This window comes from Brachyistius frenatus, unplaced genomic scaffold (genome assembly GCF_029030835.1).
Source record: "Brachyistius frenatus isolate BFR_SWC_R1_liver_20210118 unplaced genomic scaffold, ASM2903083v1 Contig_21, whole genome shotgun sequence".
NCBI classification, from domain to species: Eukaryota; Metazoa; Chordata; class Actinopteri; family Embiotocidae; genus Brachyistius; species Brachyistius frenatus.
Window position 1 is genome coordinate 4113801 of NW_027210620.1, and position 16725 is coordinate 4130525.

Consider the following 16725-nt stretch of genomic DNA (forward strand, 5'->3'; position numbering starts at 1 on the left):
GGATCGAATGCTTCCTGAAATGCATCTCAGTAGTCGTAGTTAACTTCTGTCCCAAAGTATTTATGTCCAAAGGCTTGATTTTTTTTTTTTCCCTCTCTCTCTCTCTCTCTGTTCATTTTTTATATTTTAGACCGACGATTTAACCATCAGTGAAAGATATTTGGAAACAACTAAGAAGAGAAAGACATTAGCAGGCAATTTAGCTGTACCCCACGCTGATATGAAATGGCATTTCCAGACACCACGTTTGGGCATTTGTGCGTGATAATTTCCTTGTCGGATGGATTCATCTGATGTGATAACTACCTGCATCTGTCAGCAGTCTCTCTTTGTGTCCCGCCCGTATCGTCACGGCATTGCTTCCCCTCGAGTGACCACCAGACAGGCTTCTGTAATTTCAGTGATACAGGAGAAGGAGCAGAGATGAGTAGAAATGAATGATAACATAAGCCATTCATGATAAATGGTAAACACATCATTTTCCGGAAGGAAAGCAGACAAAGACATTACCTTCGTCTCCCATACCGTACTCTCCATCTGTCCGGATAGTTCAGATTCTGCAGCTCCTGCATTTTAAGAGGAAGAAAAAACAAAACAACAAAGAAGTAGAAGTTTGTAGAAGTTTCATTTGCGGTTCAACTAAATATTTGATGAGGTCACCTCGATCAAATGATTAACCAGTAAATAATCGATAATGACAATAGCCATTAGCTGCAGCCTTACCTTTATTTACAGTAATGTATTAATGCATAACAATGAGATGTATTGCTATTTGAAATGGAAAAGTCTTATCATGTAAATGTGTTTTTTTCTAAGAAAATTAATGAAATTGAATTTTACATTTGCATAATTAAAAGTTTTATATAATTTTACCCACCAAGTTTTCCAGTCAAAATGTAATCAGATTCTTTGGTTTGTTTTGCCACCTGCAGGGACGATGGGAAGGAGGGTCTTAAGTTCTACACTAATCCATCCTACTTCTTTGACCTGTGGAGAGAAAAGATGCTGCAGGACACAGAGGACAAGAGGAAGGAGAGGCGGAAACAGAAGGTAAGTCTCGAACATTACTGGAAACCACAGGGCCACGGCTACGTCCGTCTTACTTTGTTTTCACGAGGCGGTCGAGGACTGAGCTGCTTTTCTGGTTGCTGCAGTAGATCGAGAGGTTTGTGATGAGCGGTAGTGCACTGACGTTACCAAGCAGGAAGACACGAGTGAAGAGGCTCCCCTGTATTCTTCAGATAGAGGCTGATGTGTCCTGCGTGGATAAATGTGACAGGGGTGACTCACTAATTGATTCACGGGCTTGGCCTGGTGCCGCATAGCCTAATGCATTAATTAGTCACCACTCAAAGATTAATCAACTCTTCCCTCAGTGAACCCGCTTAGTTATTACTTGTGCGATCATTACATATAATTAATGGGAGCATCTGCTCTTCACTTGCCCCCGCACGGTGCGTCATCGTTCTGCCTCTGCACAAACAAATAACACGCGTGTAGCCTCATGAGGAAGATCTGCATACACAGATCCAATCTGATTATTAGATTTTTATGCACACAGACTAATTAAATGAAGGGGCTCTTTAACATCCATAGAAAGCCTCATCAAGTGCGGAGCTGTGATCCCCTTACTCAAAACAGAGGGGTTTCTCCCTCCCCCCCCTGCACCAGGAGCTCTAATCAGCACCAGCTTGCTTTGCGTGGGAAGCAGCGCAGGCTCCGTACTTGGTCCCTTCGCAGTCAATCGAACCTTTATTACAGTCATGTCAACGAGGAATAAGGAGAGTGATTTTCCACTGAGGCTTTATGTGAACACAGAGGATATCATTTGTTGGTTATGAGGTTTTTAATGATTGTGGGAAGAGGATAGAGGACAAGTTTCGCCAAGAATTAGTTTAGAAAATGGAGTCTTGAGTAAATGCAGCGATATTTACACGTGGTCGTTTGTGAGTTTAGTATTTATCAGCTTATTATAGCTTAATGAGCATGACCAATTAATTTTTTCCGAGCATAAAATGAAACGGAAAGCTGATTTGCAACAGTAGATGGACCTTATTTGCTTCGTAGGGTTCGGTTGATGTGAGCGTTTGAAGCCGAAGCTCATTCCAATGATTTCCTTCTAATTAAAGCCCCGGGTGGGCTCGGCTTGTAAAGCCATGTTCATTTCCCTCCTCGCCACAGTGGCAGTTAGACAGACCCCATGGAAAGGCCTGGAAGACGTTCCCAGGGTGAACAGGATAGATTAGAGGAATTACTTACACATATTTGCTGATTTGTGTAACCATCATGTTGGATAAATGGTCTGAATGAGGATCAGGGCAAATACAATGCGGAGAGGTTATGTGTGTGTGTGTCTATGGAAAGCATGAAGAATCCCTTATTGAGAGGGTGAGGGATAGAAAATGCAACTGTGCTCACACTTACACAGACACACAAATGGGTTTGTTAGGGTGTAGATCTATGATAACGTCACACTTCATCACTTAGCTCATTGAGTGGTTCTGCCACATCTTCTCAGTCATGGTATTCAGCGTGTGTGTGTTTACCCTTTGTACTCCATCGTATTATTTCACCAGAAGATTACAGATATTTTCCATTTCATCCTTTGCTCCTCAACCTGTTAATTTGGACACACGCGCACACGTGCACACGCACACACACACGCACGCTTCAAAAAAAAAAAAAATCGAAACAGACCATGATGTACCACGCGGCTGCCGTATCAGGGACCTGACAGGCTGTGCCACCTGTCAGTCAGTCTGACTCTATCTGAGATTGGCTGCCAACGCGCTTTGTACCATGACAGACAAAGTTCCAGCTCTCTTGCATTATTCCCCTCGTTAATGTCTGTCATTCGGTCTTTACTCCTCTACTCCTTTCATGCAACTTAAGATCATGAGTTACAGCTGAGTTTTTTAGAGCCATAAAACATGCTGAAGAATTCTATAACGGCATTTTTCAAACTAGGATACGCATCACAATATGCATATGCATGCAAAACCTCACGTAAGATTACAATGTTAATATTTAAAACCTTTGATTGTAAACGGCACTTCATTAAAACAATGCACAGGACTTGGTTGGTCGGGGTTTGTCGTTTAAAGTACTGGTGAGACAATGAAATACAATATGTGTAAGATGAACGTGTGGAACGGCTTATTAGATTTAAAACACTGCACAGTGGTTTGTAATACTCACAAGGTGAAGTTTCAAAAATTCCTAAAACATTTAAAGCAAAACCTGTGATAACTAATAACATAATATGATCACATCATCAAAACACAATACCGCTGACAGTCAGTAAACAAACATGTTAAATTATTTTCCAGCCTTATTGGCATTATGTTTAAACATTGGAGACTTCATGAGATTTTATATACAAATGTTGATTGTACAAATGTTCTCTACTCTCCCCTCTCTTACCGGAAGTTCCAACTAAAGATTAAACATTTAAAACAAAACAAAAAAGAAAGAAAACAAGATTAATATGAGAGACATAAAAAAAAAAAAAAAAGCAGCAGCCTGATAAATACTGTGGGCGCACGGGTTCTGACATGTTTCATAAACGGACATCAGCTTTTTGTCTAAAGTGAACTCCAGTTCCTCTGAGTTTCAAAATTTTCTCGAAATGCATCAACCTCTGACTCCACTGAGCCTGGACGCCTTTCCATTGACAAGCTACAGCGACCGAGTTCATTTGATAATGTTTCAGGTCAAAGTTTCTTCTTACATCACGGAGGAACGACAGCAAATCAAATATTGTAGCTGAGGGTGTCGAAGGACGCGATCGATTGACTTAATGAGCAAAGTGGCAATCAGGACATTCATTATAACCAGTCGACCCAAAGTAATGAAAGCAATATCTAACCTTAAACATGTGTTTAAGCAATCCCTCTTTTTCACTAACATTTCAAATATTTATTCAGATAAAATAGATCAACTTCTCATGAACTATTTGATGTTTTCACATTTAAAAATGTCAATGCTGAGAATGGACTGTATTTGTAAAGATTATTAAATGTTCCTTTCGGTTTGAAACCTCATTTAAAAGTTATGTTGAAAGAAATAAAGAAAGAACAACTCTTTACACTTTCTGAATCCACTCCTGCTGAATGAGATCTGGAAGCTGACAAAGAGATAAAAACAGTAGGAACTGAGAGACCACCATGTACAATTAGTCCATTTTATGTTATCCACTTCATGTTTTTGTCAGGAAAAAGTGGACTTGCAGCACGTTATCGTTTACTTCATCTCATTTAGTCAGCAGCTATTTTCTTATCGAGTCACATCACTCGTAGTTGGTCTAAAACCACATTTAACTCACTCCGTTATTCACGGGCACAACCAGATAGGAGCAATGAGAAGCAGCACAGGGCAGCGAGAGCAGGAAAGAGACCGGCGCTGTCCTCATGTCACTAGCTCCTGTGTTAGCCTCGGCCTCAGTGGATTAGTAGTAGACTATGTGCTCAACCAGTCAGAGGAAAGTCCTAGGGACCCGGTAGAAGGAGAATAGAGAGAGAAAGTGGGCAGCAGGGGAGAAAGAAAGCGATGCTGCCTCTCTTCGAGATCAGTGCTCGAGTCCACACTTTATCGAGCTCCGTCTCCAACATCTTCATTCCCCGTGGAGAAGCCCCTTCGGCTCTTCCTCTCCTGTTCCTGTCTCATTATAGCACTCACAGCTATTCTAATGGAATATATTGACATTTAAATTTCAGCCTATTTTTCTGATTTTATGTACTTGTCCAAAAGGTCGGATAAATGTTTTCTGAAATTGTCCCACGGTTTCCGAAAAAGCTATCGCTGCCAGTTCTCATTAACCGGTGGGTCCCACTTGTTGCATGCTAAAGAGACGTTGTGATGGAACCGGAATAAAAACTTTCCCCCCCCCAGATTGTCACAAGTGCCTGGTGACGAGATCTCTCCTGACTAAAGCACTAAAAGACGAGAGGAGCCTAAATTTCTTCTTACAAGAAAATAATTAAGGTCGGAACACCAATAAAGACAAAAAGCTTCTTTGTTGTTCTTACTTGTCATGCTCATGGGACGCCCGTATCATCCTTGTGTGTGTGTATGCCAGTTCTGCACTTAAAATAAAGCAAGCCGGTTACCGTGCGCGTCCCCTGATCATGAAAATTTAAAATAACAAAAGAACTTGAAGACGAGACGAGAATATATCCCATCTTGTGCTTCGTGTCTTTAAGGAAATTATCGTGCCGTGTTTTTAAAGAATGTTTTACTGAATACTAGTGCGTTGATGTTACGTTCTGCGCATTAAACCCGACGCTTGGTCGTACAGGTCGTACGTGACGAAGGTCTTTTACAGATCAAAATCGTCTCGGTTCAGCAATAAAATGACTATTGACTATTAAATCGTCAGGATGAGTGGCGGTTTTTTTTTTTCTCTTTACTTAACAGAGACAAAAACTGCTGGAAATAAAATCAAATACCAAGAAAATGTTTGCCTCCTTATTCCAAACCCATGGAAGCAATAAGCGCAGAGAGTTTCCTCCATTACTGAATTCTGATACAAATTCCCAATATTAGGTTGCGTACCCCCTCCCTACAAAAAAAAAAAAAAAAAAATCCCTCCGCTGGCCCCCTCCCGCTTGGCTGTTGCCATAGCAACTACTTGGCGCCACTCAAGGGTCAGAGATAAGCTTGGATCAGTGAGACACAGAGACTGACACCCTCGTGCCCGGCTGGGGGGGGCCACAGCAGTGTGGTTAAAGAGTCATGTGTGCTTAAAAATCAATGAATGACTTCCATCTGGGTTTATAGTGGACCGTGAGAGTTCTGGAGCTGAACGTGCAAATTCCTTAATGCGCACGCATCGCATAACATGCACATAATGGATTCCATGTTCAAACTTGACCTTTTAACCATGATGCTTCGGAGGCAGTGCTCTCAACTATCATTTGTAAAATGCAGCGTAGCCATGTTGGCAAAACTCATGATCTCCCTGCAACAGAATATGCACGTTAAGTATTTGACCCTGCTTTAGTCCACAACACAGTTACAGCATGTTTCTGACCGATGAGAAGCTCTCTCGTGGGATTTGAACAGCAAGATTTCTTAACTTTAAACAGCGCCTTTAACATGTGAGAATTGAGAAGTATGCTTAAAGTTACTTGTGCAAAGACATTAAATGTTTTCTCCAACAGTTTTTAATGTGTAAATTCAGCCGGCTGCTGAGCAATGACAGTTTTGAATGAGATGAAGTTGAAATCATGCACATTGAATGGGAGGACGTGCTCTGCCATGACATTGCAGTCACTGTTGCCTTTGTGCCGGAGGACCTGCACCGTCTTTGAGGGTTTGTTACCAAAACACTGATGACTTCCCACCTAATCTCCATCAGACTACTGAACATTTAGACGGAACCAGATGGCTCCGTCGGCGCTAAGAAAGTGGACGAGATGCTACATCTGGACACTTCACGAGAGGGACATTTCAACCACCTCGCTTGTCATAGCACGCCTGGTCCTGCGGTTCTTGCAGCTTGTTGCCGTTTCTGTTTCTGGTGCAACAACAGCTAATAAGGAAGAAGCAAGACAGACAATTGGAAACCAAATTCAGCCGTCTATCTTTTGGACTGACAGAGAACAAGTGATATCCAGACGGTGCGTTTGCAGTGTTGCGTCCCCCTTTCCACCACCTGTATGTGAACTCGGCTTATCAGCAGAAAAAAAAAAAAAAACCGCAAGACAGAGTGTGTGCTTCCAGCAGTTACAGCGCAGATAGCATTTGTATGCTAATTAAAACACGTTTTAATGTCTATTGTTAGCGATCGGACGGGACTCCGTAGGGTTGTGTGTCATGGAAGAAAAAAAATAGAATCTCCCTTCCTCTGTCGTCATCCCTCTCAAGCTTTGCTTTTCTGAATCCTGGTCTCTATCTAACTCTGTGCAGCTGGAAATGCCTTATCTTGTGTGTCCCAAGAGCCTTATCAGAGTCCTCTCTGAAACCCCTCCTCCATTCCTTACTCCCCCAGAGGTAAGAACTTCCCCCTTCTCCTCACCCCACTTCCACCAGAGCATCTGCTCCCCGTGCAGTAGCCTGCAGCCCTCCCACCCCCCCCCCCCTACCCCCCGACACACTTTCCACTCCCCTTTCTGGTTTGCTCTGGGCGAACGAGCTGCCCACTTCCAGCCCGTTACTAACAACCCACCAGTACTTAACCTGCATCCCAGTTCCACTGTGGGGGGGTGGGGGGCTCAGAGTCCTTCACATTGAATACCCTGTTGTCAGTAATCTTTTAACTGTTACACATGGCAAACTGCAATGTGAGCCTTGATACGAGAACGGAGAAGGACAGCATACCGTGAAAATGTAGCATTTGGGAAACAGCTTGTTCTCATGCCCCGTGCGTCAAATACTGGCGTTTTGTCGAAGCCGTTGGCGTCAGAAAGTTACATACAAGGAGCCCTTTAGCGTCCGCACTGTGACCAACCGGGTCAAAGATGGACGTCAGGTGACAAGCAGAAAGACCGACAAAACTTTTGAGTAGGGAGGATATTTGTGGCGGTTGGATGGAAGAAACACATCTTTCACTTGGGGGAGTCCAGGAGAAAGCAAAAGTCAAAATAGAGTCCTTTGAAGTTACACAAGGAAGTTACATACGTGACGCTGCATTTAACTCGCGCAACGAATGTAAAGTCACTTACGTGATATACGTCAGGTTACTTACTTAAACTTGCTTATTTGAACCTACCCGTGATCTTTTCCTAAACTTAACGACGTGGTTTTTGATGTGAAATGAGAGTCCAGCGGGTTGTGACAAAACTGCAGTTTTTAAAGGCCTCTGGGATGAGATCAAGTATTCACTTTACTAACTGCAAGACAACTCCGAGCACGAATACATTTGCTACCTAACGATGTTTTTTTTACTCACCTGCACGTGACCTTTGTTTTTTGGTATGGTTCTTTGGTGAAACTAACATTTCTGCACGTTTGAATTGTTGTCACAAAAAAATAAAAATAAAATAAAATTCAGATATGAAAGCATAATACACAGGTAGACATTTGCTTTTTCTTGGAATAAAGGTATCAGCCACTTATTGATCAGAGCTTTTCTAAGTTCTCACCCAAGTGGCTGTCCATCCAATATTGTATAAATTTAGTGGAATTTTTTTAATGTTAAATTATGGCTTTATTACAGTAAACCATAAAAAGCCTCAGATAGTTACTGTATAGGTCTATACAAGCCAAATCCAGCAGCTCAGCAGCAGTAATGTGTGTGTGTGTGTGTGTGTGTGTGTGTGTGTGTGTAGGGGAGGGGATGAGAGGAGGGAGGGAAGGGGGAGGGGGGGTGTTGCTGTTATTGTCAGCAGCGGGGTGGTCCAGCAGCCGCATACCTCCGCGGGCCTCCCTGTAGCTGCAGTTCTGCTGAGTCTGTCACTTTCACCGTGAACACAGAACTATGCACACGCATGACAACACACATCCGCAGTGTTTATGCAGACTGCAAATGCACACGGTCGCACGCAGATACATTCTGTACAACATAAATCTATAGCTGCTGCGTGTCACACACCCTCATAAACACACAGCGCTCACGCAGCGACAGCACCGGGCCATTCAGATGAAGGATGACCACCCGGCACAGGCACACGGCCTGCTGAAATTAGCTACATTCATAACAACTGGGACAAACACGTACACACACACGTGTACACACACACACACACACACACACACACACACACACACACACACACACACACACACACACACACACACACACACACACACACACACACACACACACATAGTCTGCTTCCTTCCTTTTGTTTGTTATGGTTGTCTCACCACATTTGACTATCACCTGTGCTTCTTGTCTTTGAAATTGCACAAAAACTCAAATCCCTTCTATACCTGAGAGTAGCTTTATAGTACGTTCACTTTTTATTTGCAAATGTGTTCTTTAATGCGTCTTTGAATATTGCTCTGACCCGGACTGCAAACCTTTCGGGATGTCAGAGGTTACGCCGAGTAAAACGTATCCTTTTAATTATTCAGCAGAGTGAAGGTGAACTTTAGAGGCTCAGCACAGTTTGGGAAATGGCAGAAGACCATACGTTAAAACATTCGACCTTGTGATATATGATACTCGCCCGAGATAGACGAATGTGTCGGGGCGGTGTGTCTGGATGTGTGTGTTTCGAGCGCAGAGGCTTCTCCTCGGCCAGCGTTTCATCCGGGCTAATGGGCCATGACGAATCAATGATAAATCAGAACCTAATCAATGTGCATTAGGATTTATTCCCACGCTCGCGCTCAGCTGCCCGGCAACTGCTGTGGACGGACAAAATCAACATCGTTTAGCCAAACCGGAGGAGATGCTGTCCACAACCCACAGTGTGCTGAAGCATCCTCCTGTCAGCCAGCATGTTTCATTGGAACACACACACACACACACACACACACACACACACACACACACACACACACACACACACACACACACACACACACACACACACACACACACACAGTGTTACTGAATAAGCAGGATAAACCATCCTGGAGCATCTATGTGACGTGAAAGAAATCGATGAGTGTTGGTTTTAATGGAGAGTGCTGGTGTTGCGGGCTGGAAATTGTTTCAGAGCGCTTTTCTTTACCTCGCCTGGCTAGTAATATTTCCGGGGGAAATGATACACCACCACATACACACAAATGCTCACTCACATATGTACTACAAGATATAGTATTGCAATAATTGTTTGATACCTCGGAAGCTGAACATCAGCGGGAAACAATGTTATGTGTTTGTGTGAAGGAGAGTTGTAGATAGTTTCATATGACTCTTAATGTAGTTCAGCTTTTATAATACATCTTCTATAATGACCAGACAGGCCTTCTTAAGATAATAGCTTTTACTTCAAGGATAAGTCTGGGGTATTCTGTGTTTTTCTCAATGGCAAAAAAAAAAAGAGACCAAAAACAACAATGAATAAATCCCTTTAGCGAGTTTGTCTGTGTAGCTGAAGTCAGATTTTAAAACTATTCGTCTGTGCCGCTGAATTGCTTTGTTGTGTTTTCAAACCATATCAATGAGACGCATTGTTCCACTGGATGACGTATTCGGACATCCTGAAACTGTAAATACTCACAAAACACCAACTGTGTGCAGATCCGCAGCTGAAAATAGTCCCCAAATAATTTACTCTTTTATTCAGTCACTAAGCTGGAGTAAATAATGTATTTCCTACAATGTACAGTGCAGGGCTGTTTTACTAAATTATATGATTTAAAAAAATGAAATTATGGCTTGGTGTTTACATGTACAGCTTTAATACGAACAAATTGGAGTGCCCCAGACAGGGCAGGAAATCAAAAAGTATTAAGAGACAGACAATGTGTATTCATCCATGGGATTTGTTGATAATGAGAAAAATACAGAATAAATCCGGCTTATCCTTGATAGATTTGCCTAGAAGGTAGGAAATGTCTTCTTTTATTTGTATTGTTTGTCAGGATTGGATTCTTTTTTTTTTTTTTTTTTTCCAAAACAAATGCATACATTTAAGATAGTTTAGGCTGATTTAAAGATTGTAAGGTGTGTAGCTCAACTGTGAAATAGCCCTTTATGCTTTTGTTGTCCTACCTGTGCTATAGTCTGTCGTCTGTTATTATTTTGAGTTGACCAGCATGTGTACGTGTGAGTGTGTTCATCATTGTTTTGCACGTCAGTGTGTGTGTTGTTGCTCTGAAAGCCTTTCCCACATGTAGAAACACACCTTTGTAGTTAGTCCTTCCATTCCAGTGAGATCTTTCTCTTTGGGATGAAGCTCGGCTCTGTTATTTCCCTGTGTGTGTGTGTGTGTGTGTGTGTGTGTGTGTGTGTGTGTGTGTGTGTGTGTGTGTGTGTGTGTGTGTGTGTGTGTGTGTGTGTGTGTGTGTGTGTGTGTGTGTGTGTGTGTGTGCATTGTAACGTCCCCCGACGTGAGCATGTTGTCATTTTCTGTTCAACAGCACTTTTTCTTTTCCCATCTTTCCCTTTTGTCCCACTTGTTCTCACCTCCCACTCTGTTTTTGTCCCCGTTGACTGTGTGCAGCGGTGTTGTGCTCAATCCAGTGCCGTGGTGATTATTATTTTTATTTTTTTTGAACCCCCCTCCCCTCACGCCTGGTGCTTCTCTTGTGGTTTTTGTTTTTGTTCTTGTAGTTGCAGGACCCCCGCATGTATGATCAGGTCTATAGGTACTTAGACCTTCCAGGGCAGGTATGTGAAAACACAGCGATTATCTTAAAAACACTGTTTGTGATTTCTGCTACAGCAGCTCGCTGCTCACTTTCCCTACAGTCCTGTACCAGTCTGGCTGAAGTCTGGGGGGCAGGGAGTGATGTTTGACGATGTCCCAGAGACTATCATTGTTAGAATACAGGACTTTATTACTTGTCCTCTTCTGCTAAGTTTCATACACGTACCGTGACTTTATTTGGTCGGTCAATGAGCACTCCCTGCTCCCAAGCTTGTAAGATAACATATTTCCTTTCCTGTGAAATGCTTCTTATTAAAAATCTGTGATTTGTCGTCTTCAAGGAGCTAATTCAATACAGTTAAAAAAAAAAAAAAAAGTTTTAAGTCCACAACACTAAGTTTAAGATGGATAGAAATCCCAGATGTTGTTAATACAAAGGCTGCTTTGCTGTTTGGATATTTATGTGGCAAAGCTAAATGAGTGTCAGAAAAGAGTGTAAATGTCAAAAGGGACTTTTAGATTTCAGATTAAATCTAGGATGTGTGTGCATGCGTGTGAGAATAGTCATAAATGCTTCTTTCGTTACTTGTGTTTCTCTTTGTGTTGATAAATATGACAGCAAATCTCTTTCAATATATTTAAGAGCTAATTTGTGATGTTCTCTCCATCTCGTCTCCTTTTGCCTTTCTCCTCATGGCCCCCAAACCATTTCTTTCCATTTGATTCTCACCATCTCGTCGATATGCCTCTTCCCTTTAACCACATTTCTTCCCACGCCATCATCACCATCACCTCATCCTGCCTCTCGTCACGTCCTCCGCTGCAGGTGAAGGGGATAGACCGTCCACAGGATCTGGAGAAGATACCGCGGGCTCCTCACGACCGGAAGAAGGAGTGGCAGAAACTGGCACTGGGTGCTGAGCTCGCCCAGGACATACCTGAAGACAAACACAGAGAGGCCAACGGATCAGCAGGTTACCACGACAACAGGTGGGTGAAGGTGGCTGTGTCTCCAGCGATATTTAAGAGTGCGAGTTAGCTCGTTAGAAACTTCCAGCATGTGTCAAAAGCTGAGAATAACATTCTGGTAGCCAGAAATACTGAATATATAATTTTAAGCTCTTGAAATTGTCTGATTGGATAAGCACTGATTTGTGAGCAGGATGTAATCACTCACATCGACAGAAATAAATTGTGTCCAGTCCACAGAGAGTGGGCTCTTGCAATTTACACGTCACTGGCTCTGAGGAAATGCAGCCACAATGGTGATGATTAAGGTCCCTCACAGTTGTGATTGCATTTATTGTGCCTCAAAGCTCCACTGGTGATCGGTAATTTCCCTGCCAGTCAATATGATTAATAAGAAAATATTTTTATGCAAATTGCTGGCTTTCTTGGATTTGTCAAGACCATGAATAGCTGACATAAAATCTTTTTCTGCAAGCGTAGATGAGATTGATTATAAGTAACAGACACCACAGCGTCAGGCCGTACGGATGGCTGTGAATGCACGGTCCCTGATAGTCGCAGTGACTCACCGAGACCACTACAGCTGCGTGGTCCGAATTATTATTATAGCTGTTGACGTTTGTTCTTATAATTAAAACTGATGCAAGACGAAGCTCCAGACACAAGCCTTTTTAAAACGAAGCAAATTAAGTCTTTTTTTTTTTTTTTTGTATGTGTCCAAGAGTATGCGTTTAGCGTTAATCAAAAAGTGGCATGCAGTACAGCCAGGTGATGCTATTTCCTGGTTTTAATTCTTTTCAGTCTAGAAATATGACCAGACTCACATTGACATCCATGTCTCTTACACACCTCTAAGTATTGTGTTTTTTGTGTGTTTTGTGTCACTCTAACTTTTAACTGAGCTGCATCATAAATACAGGAGTGATCAATCTTTTTTTTTTTTTACCATGAGGGTTTTCCTGAAAGTGAGTCGACCGCTGTGCACCACATTGTGATGTCGAGCAGCCTTTTCTAGTGGCCAGGAGAAAACGTACACATGACCTTGTTTATGCATGTAGGTCATATGGGTTATTGTCTGGCATAATGGTTTATCACAGCCTGAGGATGGAAAGAAGATTTACAGGAGGAAATAATTCTGCTATGCAAAAATCATTTTTTGTGTGTGTTTTTTTCAGTTGTTTTTTTTATTATTTTTTTTATTACTTTTTTTGTAATCCCTGTTTGTTTGTTTTTTGAGGGAGGGGCAACTCTGCGCTTTACCCTTTCAAGCCCCTAAACTCAATCACCTCATTGGCATGCATTGTGTGACAAGGGGTCACAAACGGAGATTGTTTGCTTGGGTAGAGGCCGTAATTTAACACAAGGCTGCGGCACATGAAGAAATCGAGGTGTGTCGGATCATGAAACTGACCGTAAATGACCCAGAAATCCTGCACGCCGTCAGCGGCTCGGACCTCATCACGGTTGATTAGTAAAAGACGAAGCTGAGGAAGGTGAAGCATGGATCTTTTACAAGCGGCCATGAGGTAAACTGGCTGACAACCTGCATCTATTTTCAGTATGAGGTATGAGCAATTAGTGTTACCCAGAATACTTTATGTTGCGTTCAGCTAGAAAACGCGCGTAAGAATGTGAGGTGCAAAGAACTCAAATGTGCCACCAGGCGCTAAACATAAATCAAAAATTTTAAAAAATCGGCCGACCGAACACATGATGGAAATACATCTCTCTGCTCAGGACTCACTTGTACATGGAGCAGTTGGACGGGCCCTTCTCGCTGGCAGCGCTGCCCTACAGTCAGATGAACGAGCTGCTGAACCGGACTGGGGACAGAATGTATTCGCGACCCCACGACCCTCCGCCGCCGCCACCGCCCATGCACCCACTGGGAGAGATCAAGCCACCCTCTGTGATCAGGTGGGCCAGGCCACAACGACACACAACCTCAGCTTTCACTCTGTTAGTTACTCGAGTTCTAGTTTCCGACTCATTTGAGCTACAAAAAAAGAAAAAAAAAAGGGGAAAAAGGTGCAGATTTGAGCAATTGTTAGAATTATTTGTAAATAGTATCCCACACGTAATCCCATCTCTATCCCTTTGTTGATCTTTTTAATTTTTTTTCTTTTTATCCATCAGTTTGTCGCAGTGAGTGGCATTCAATCCCCCCCCCCTCCCCCCCGTGGTATTTATTCTGTTTGACGCATATGTCACTGTTTGAGGGTCTGGAGAGATCAGAGGGAATGATAAAGGCAACGCCAGAGAAATATCGCATTGATTTTGCGGTTGTCCTTGCAGCCGTCTCCTCCTCTCGCTCACAAACTCTCTCTTTCCCCATCTTTATCTGTCCCATTCTTATTTACTTTTCGGTCGTTTGTCGACTCGTCTTTTCCCTTTCATGAATCCCTATCATCATGTTTTACATCTCATTTTCTCACTTCATCCCCCTCCACAAACTTCCCTCGCCTTTTTAATGAGGCACAGGAAGTAGACATCGTTGCAGACGCAGCTTCACGTTTGCCTTTTTGTCTACAATCTGAAGTGCCATTTTCTCTGCAGGAAGAAGTTGATGTTTTTGTTGCAAAGTCCTGATCGGTGGCTGTACTGCATGGATCCACAGCGTCGGCATCAATCAACAACAAATGCCGCTAATGTGCGAGTTACAGTGACGTCCACACGCTCCGAGATTTCAATACTCTTCCCTCAAATTCAGTGACCCTCGACGTGTAATACGGCACGCTCGCATTTAAAGTAGAGGTTTTGTTTTTTTTGGCATCGTGACTTTACTTAACTCTTCAGAACTTCTCTGACAACACTGCAGTTTCAGAGAGTCATGTTTACTTCCAGCACTCGCAGCAGCTGAATCTGATGTGCTGCTGCACATTCATAATGGAAAAGAAATAATTCGATTTTGCTGCACAAAATGATCTTGGCTGTTCTTCTGCTAGAACACAACTGTCACGCCCGTTTGGTACTGTTGCTACCATTCTCCAGCAGTCAACAGTGGAAGATTTCCAATGGAATAATGGACGCTTGCAGATTTGATCTGCTGTAGCTAGCAACACAATAAACATAAAGCTAGTTGCATGAGTTGGTTGCGAACTGAAGACTTTATACATTTTCCAGACACATTTTAAGACGGACATCTTGAGGATTGCGAGACATGATGTACGACTAAAAGACTTGAGGCTAAAGGTGCATGTCGTGAAAATAAACAAATTGCAGAGGGAAGCTTGATTGGTCCAAGTTACAAACTAAATATAATCAGGGAAATGTAAACCTTTCTCTTGTGCTCTCTTCCCCCCACCCCCCACCCCCCAACACACACTCCCCTCCCCCACCAGCTCCAGTTCGGGTTTTTCCGACAGCAGACCCCAGTCTCCGGCCCGGACGGCAGGCCGCAACTCCAACACTCCTCCTCCACCGCCTCCCCCTCTCCCCCCTCCTCCTCCCCCTTTACCTTCCTCAGGCCTGCGGGGCACCCCTCCTCCCCCTATTCCTCCGCTACCAATCCAGCAGCAGTCCCCGGCCATCCCGCCTCCCCCTGCTCCGCTCCAGATAGCCCCTGGAGTGCTCCACCCGGCCCCTCCACCCGTGGCGCCCCCCCTCCACTCCGTGTCCCCGGCCCGTCTCCAGCAGGTCCTGGACAAGGGCCCGTCCATGGGCTCCGGGACTCAGTCGGACGGCTCCATCTTGCCCCCTCCCCCACCACCACCTCCGCTGCCCCTCCCCGGAGCACGGAGCTCGTCCCCCTGCCTATCAGGCCCACCGCCTGTGCCGGCCTTCCCTTCAGCAGGAGCCATGGCCTCCCCATCACCCCACACCATCCACGATATGGGGACCAAGAGGCACCATCCAGCCAATCTTCCCCCCATCAGCGATGCACGCAGTGTCCTGCTGGAGGCTATCAGAAAAGGTGAGATGTGTTTGACTAGAAACTTATTTGTTCAACATACTGTCAGATCTGCAAACTGAGTCTTTCTAGGACCTTTTTTTTTTAATTTTTTTTTTTAAAGAGGTCCATGGCTTCAGCCAGCAATGGCAAGAGTAAAGATTAAGTGATTAGTCAAATGATATATAAATAATAAGTGGAAATATTCATAATTAGTTCTTTTTTTTTTTGGAAGCAAAAATTTCCCCCGAATTTGCTGCCTTTCAATTTTTACATTATAGTTAACTGTATATTTTTAGTTATTTAGACTGTCGGTCAAATACAAAATAAATCTGTAGACGTCCCGATGGACTCTGGGAAATTGTATATAAACATTGAACCTCTTTTTTTGTTATCTTATATGAACATACAGGTGTCATTTTATACACATAAGAATTAGAAAATAAAAATGAATACTTGCATCCCTGAATGAGAGTCCACTCATCTCCACTGTTTAATTCCTTCTGGATGTGTCCAATGAGCTGCCAGATTTTAAAATGAGAACTTCACATCACATCAATAAAAAATTAGCAGGAAGATCCGCTCTGTTGGACGAATTTAGCTTCATCGCAGTCCTGCTTTGTGATATTGGTTCGTTAAATGTTTTTTGTTTTTTCTTTC

The 16725-nt window shown here is 43.2% G+C and overlaps 1 protein-coding gene across 3 annotated transcripts in view; it reads left to right on the plus strand.

Annotated features, from left to right (window-relative positions):
* Nucleotides 1-16725, plus strand: part of wasf1 (WASP family member 1) — a 59192-nt gene that overhangs the window by 38905 nt on the left and 3562 nt on the right. Inside the window, exons 5-10 of one of the 3 annotated variants that reach the window (XM_069696506.1) lie at nt 933-1050; nt 6910-6993; nt 11171-11227; nt 12034-12197; nt 13914-14093; nt 15518-16089. In XM_069696506.1, the coding sequence (XP_069552607.1) occupies nt 933-1050; nt 6910-6993; nt 11171-11227; nt 12034-12197; nt 13914-14093; nt 15518-16089 (1175 nt within the window). The remainder of the gene's footprint in view (nt 1-932; nt 1051-6909; nt 6994-11170; nt 11228-12033; nt 12198-13913; nt 14094-15517; nt 16090-16725) is intronic. The other 2 variants (XM_069696508.1, XM_069696507.1) reach the window with 2 other exon arrangements.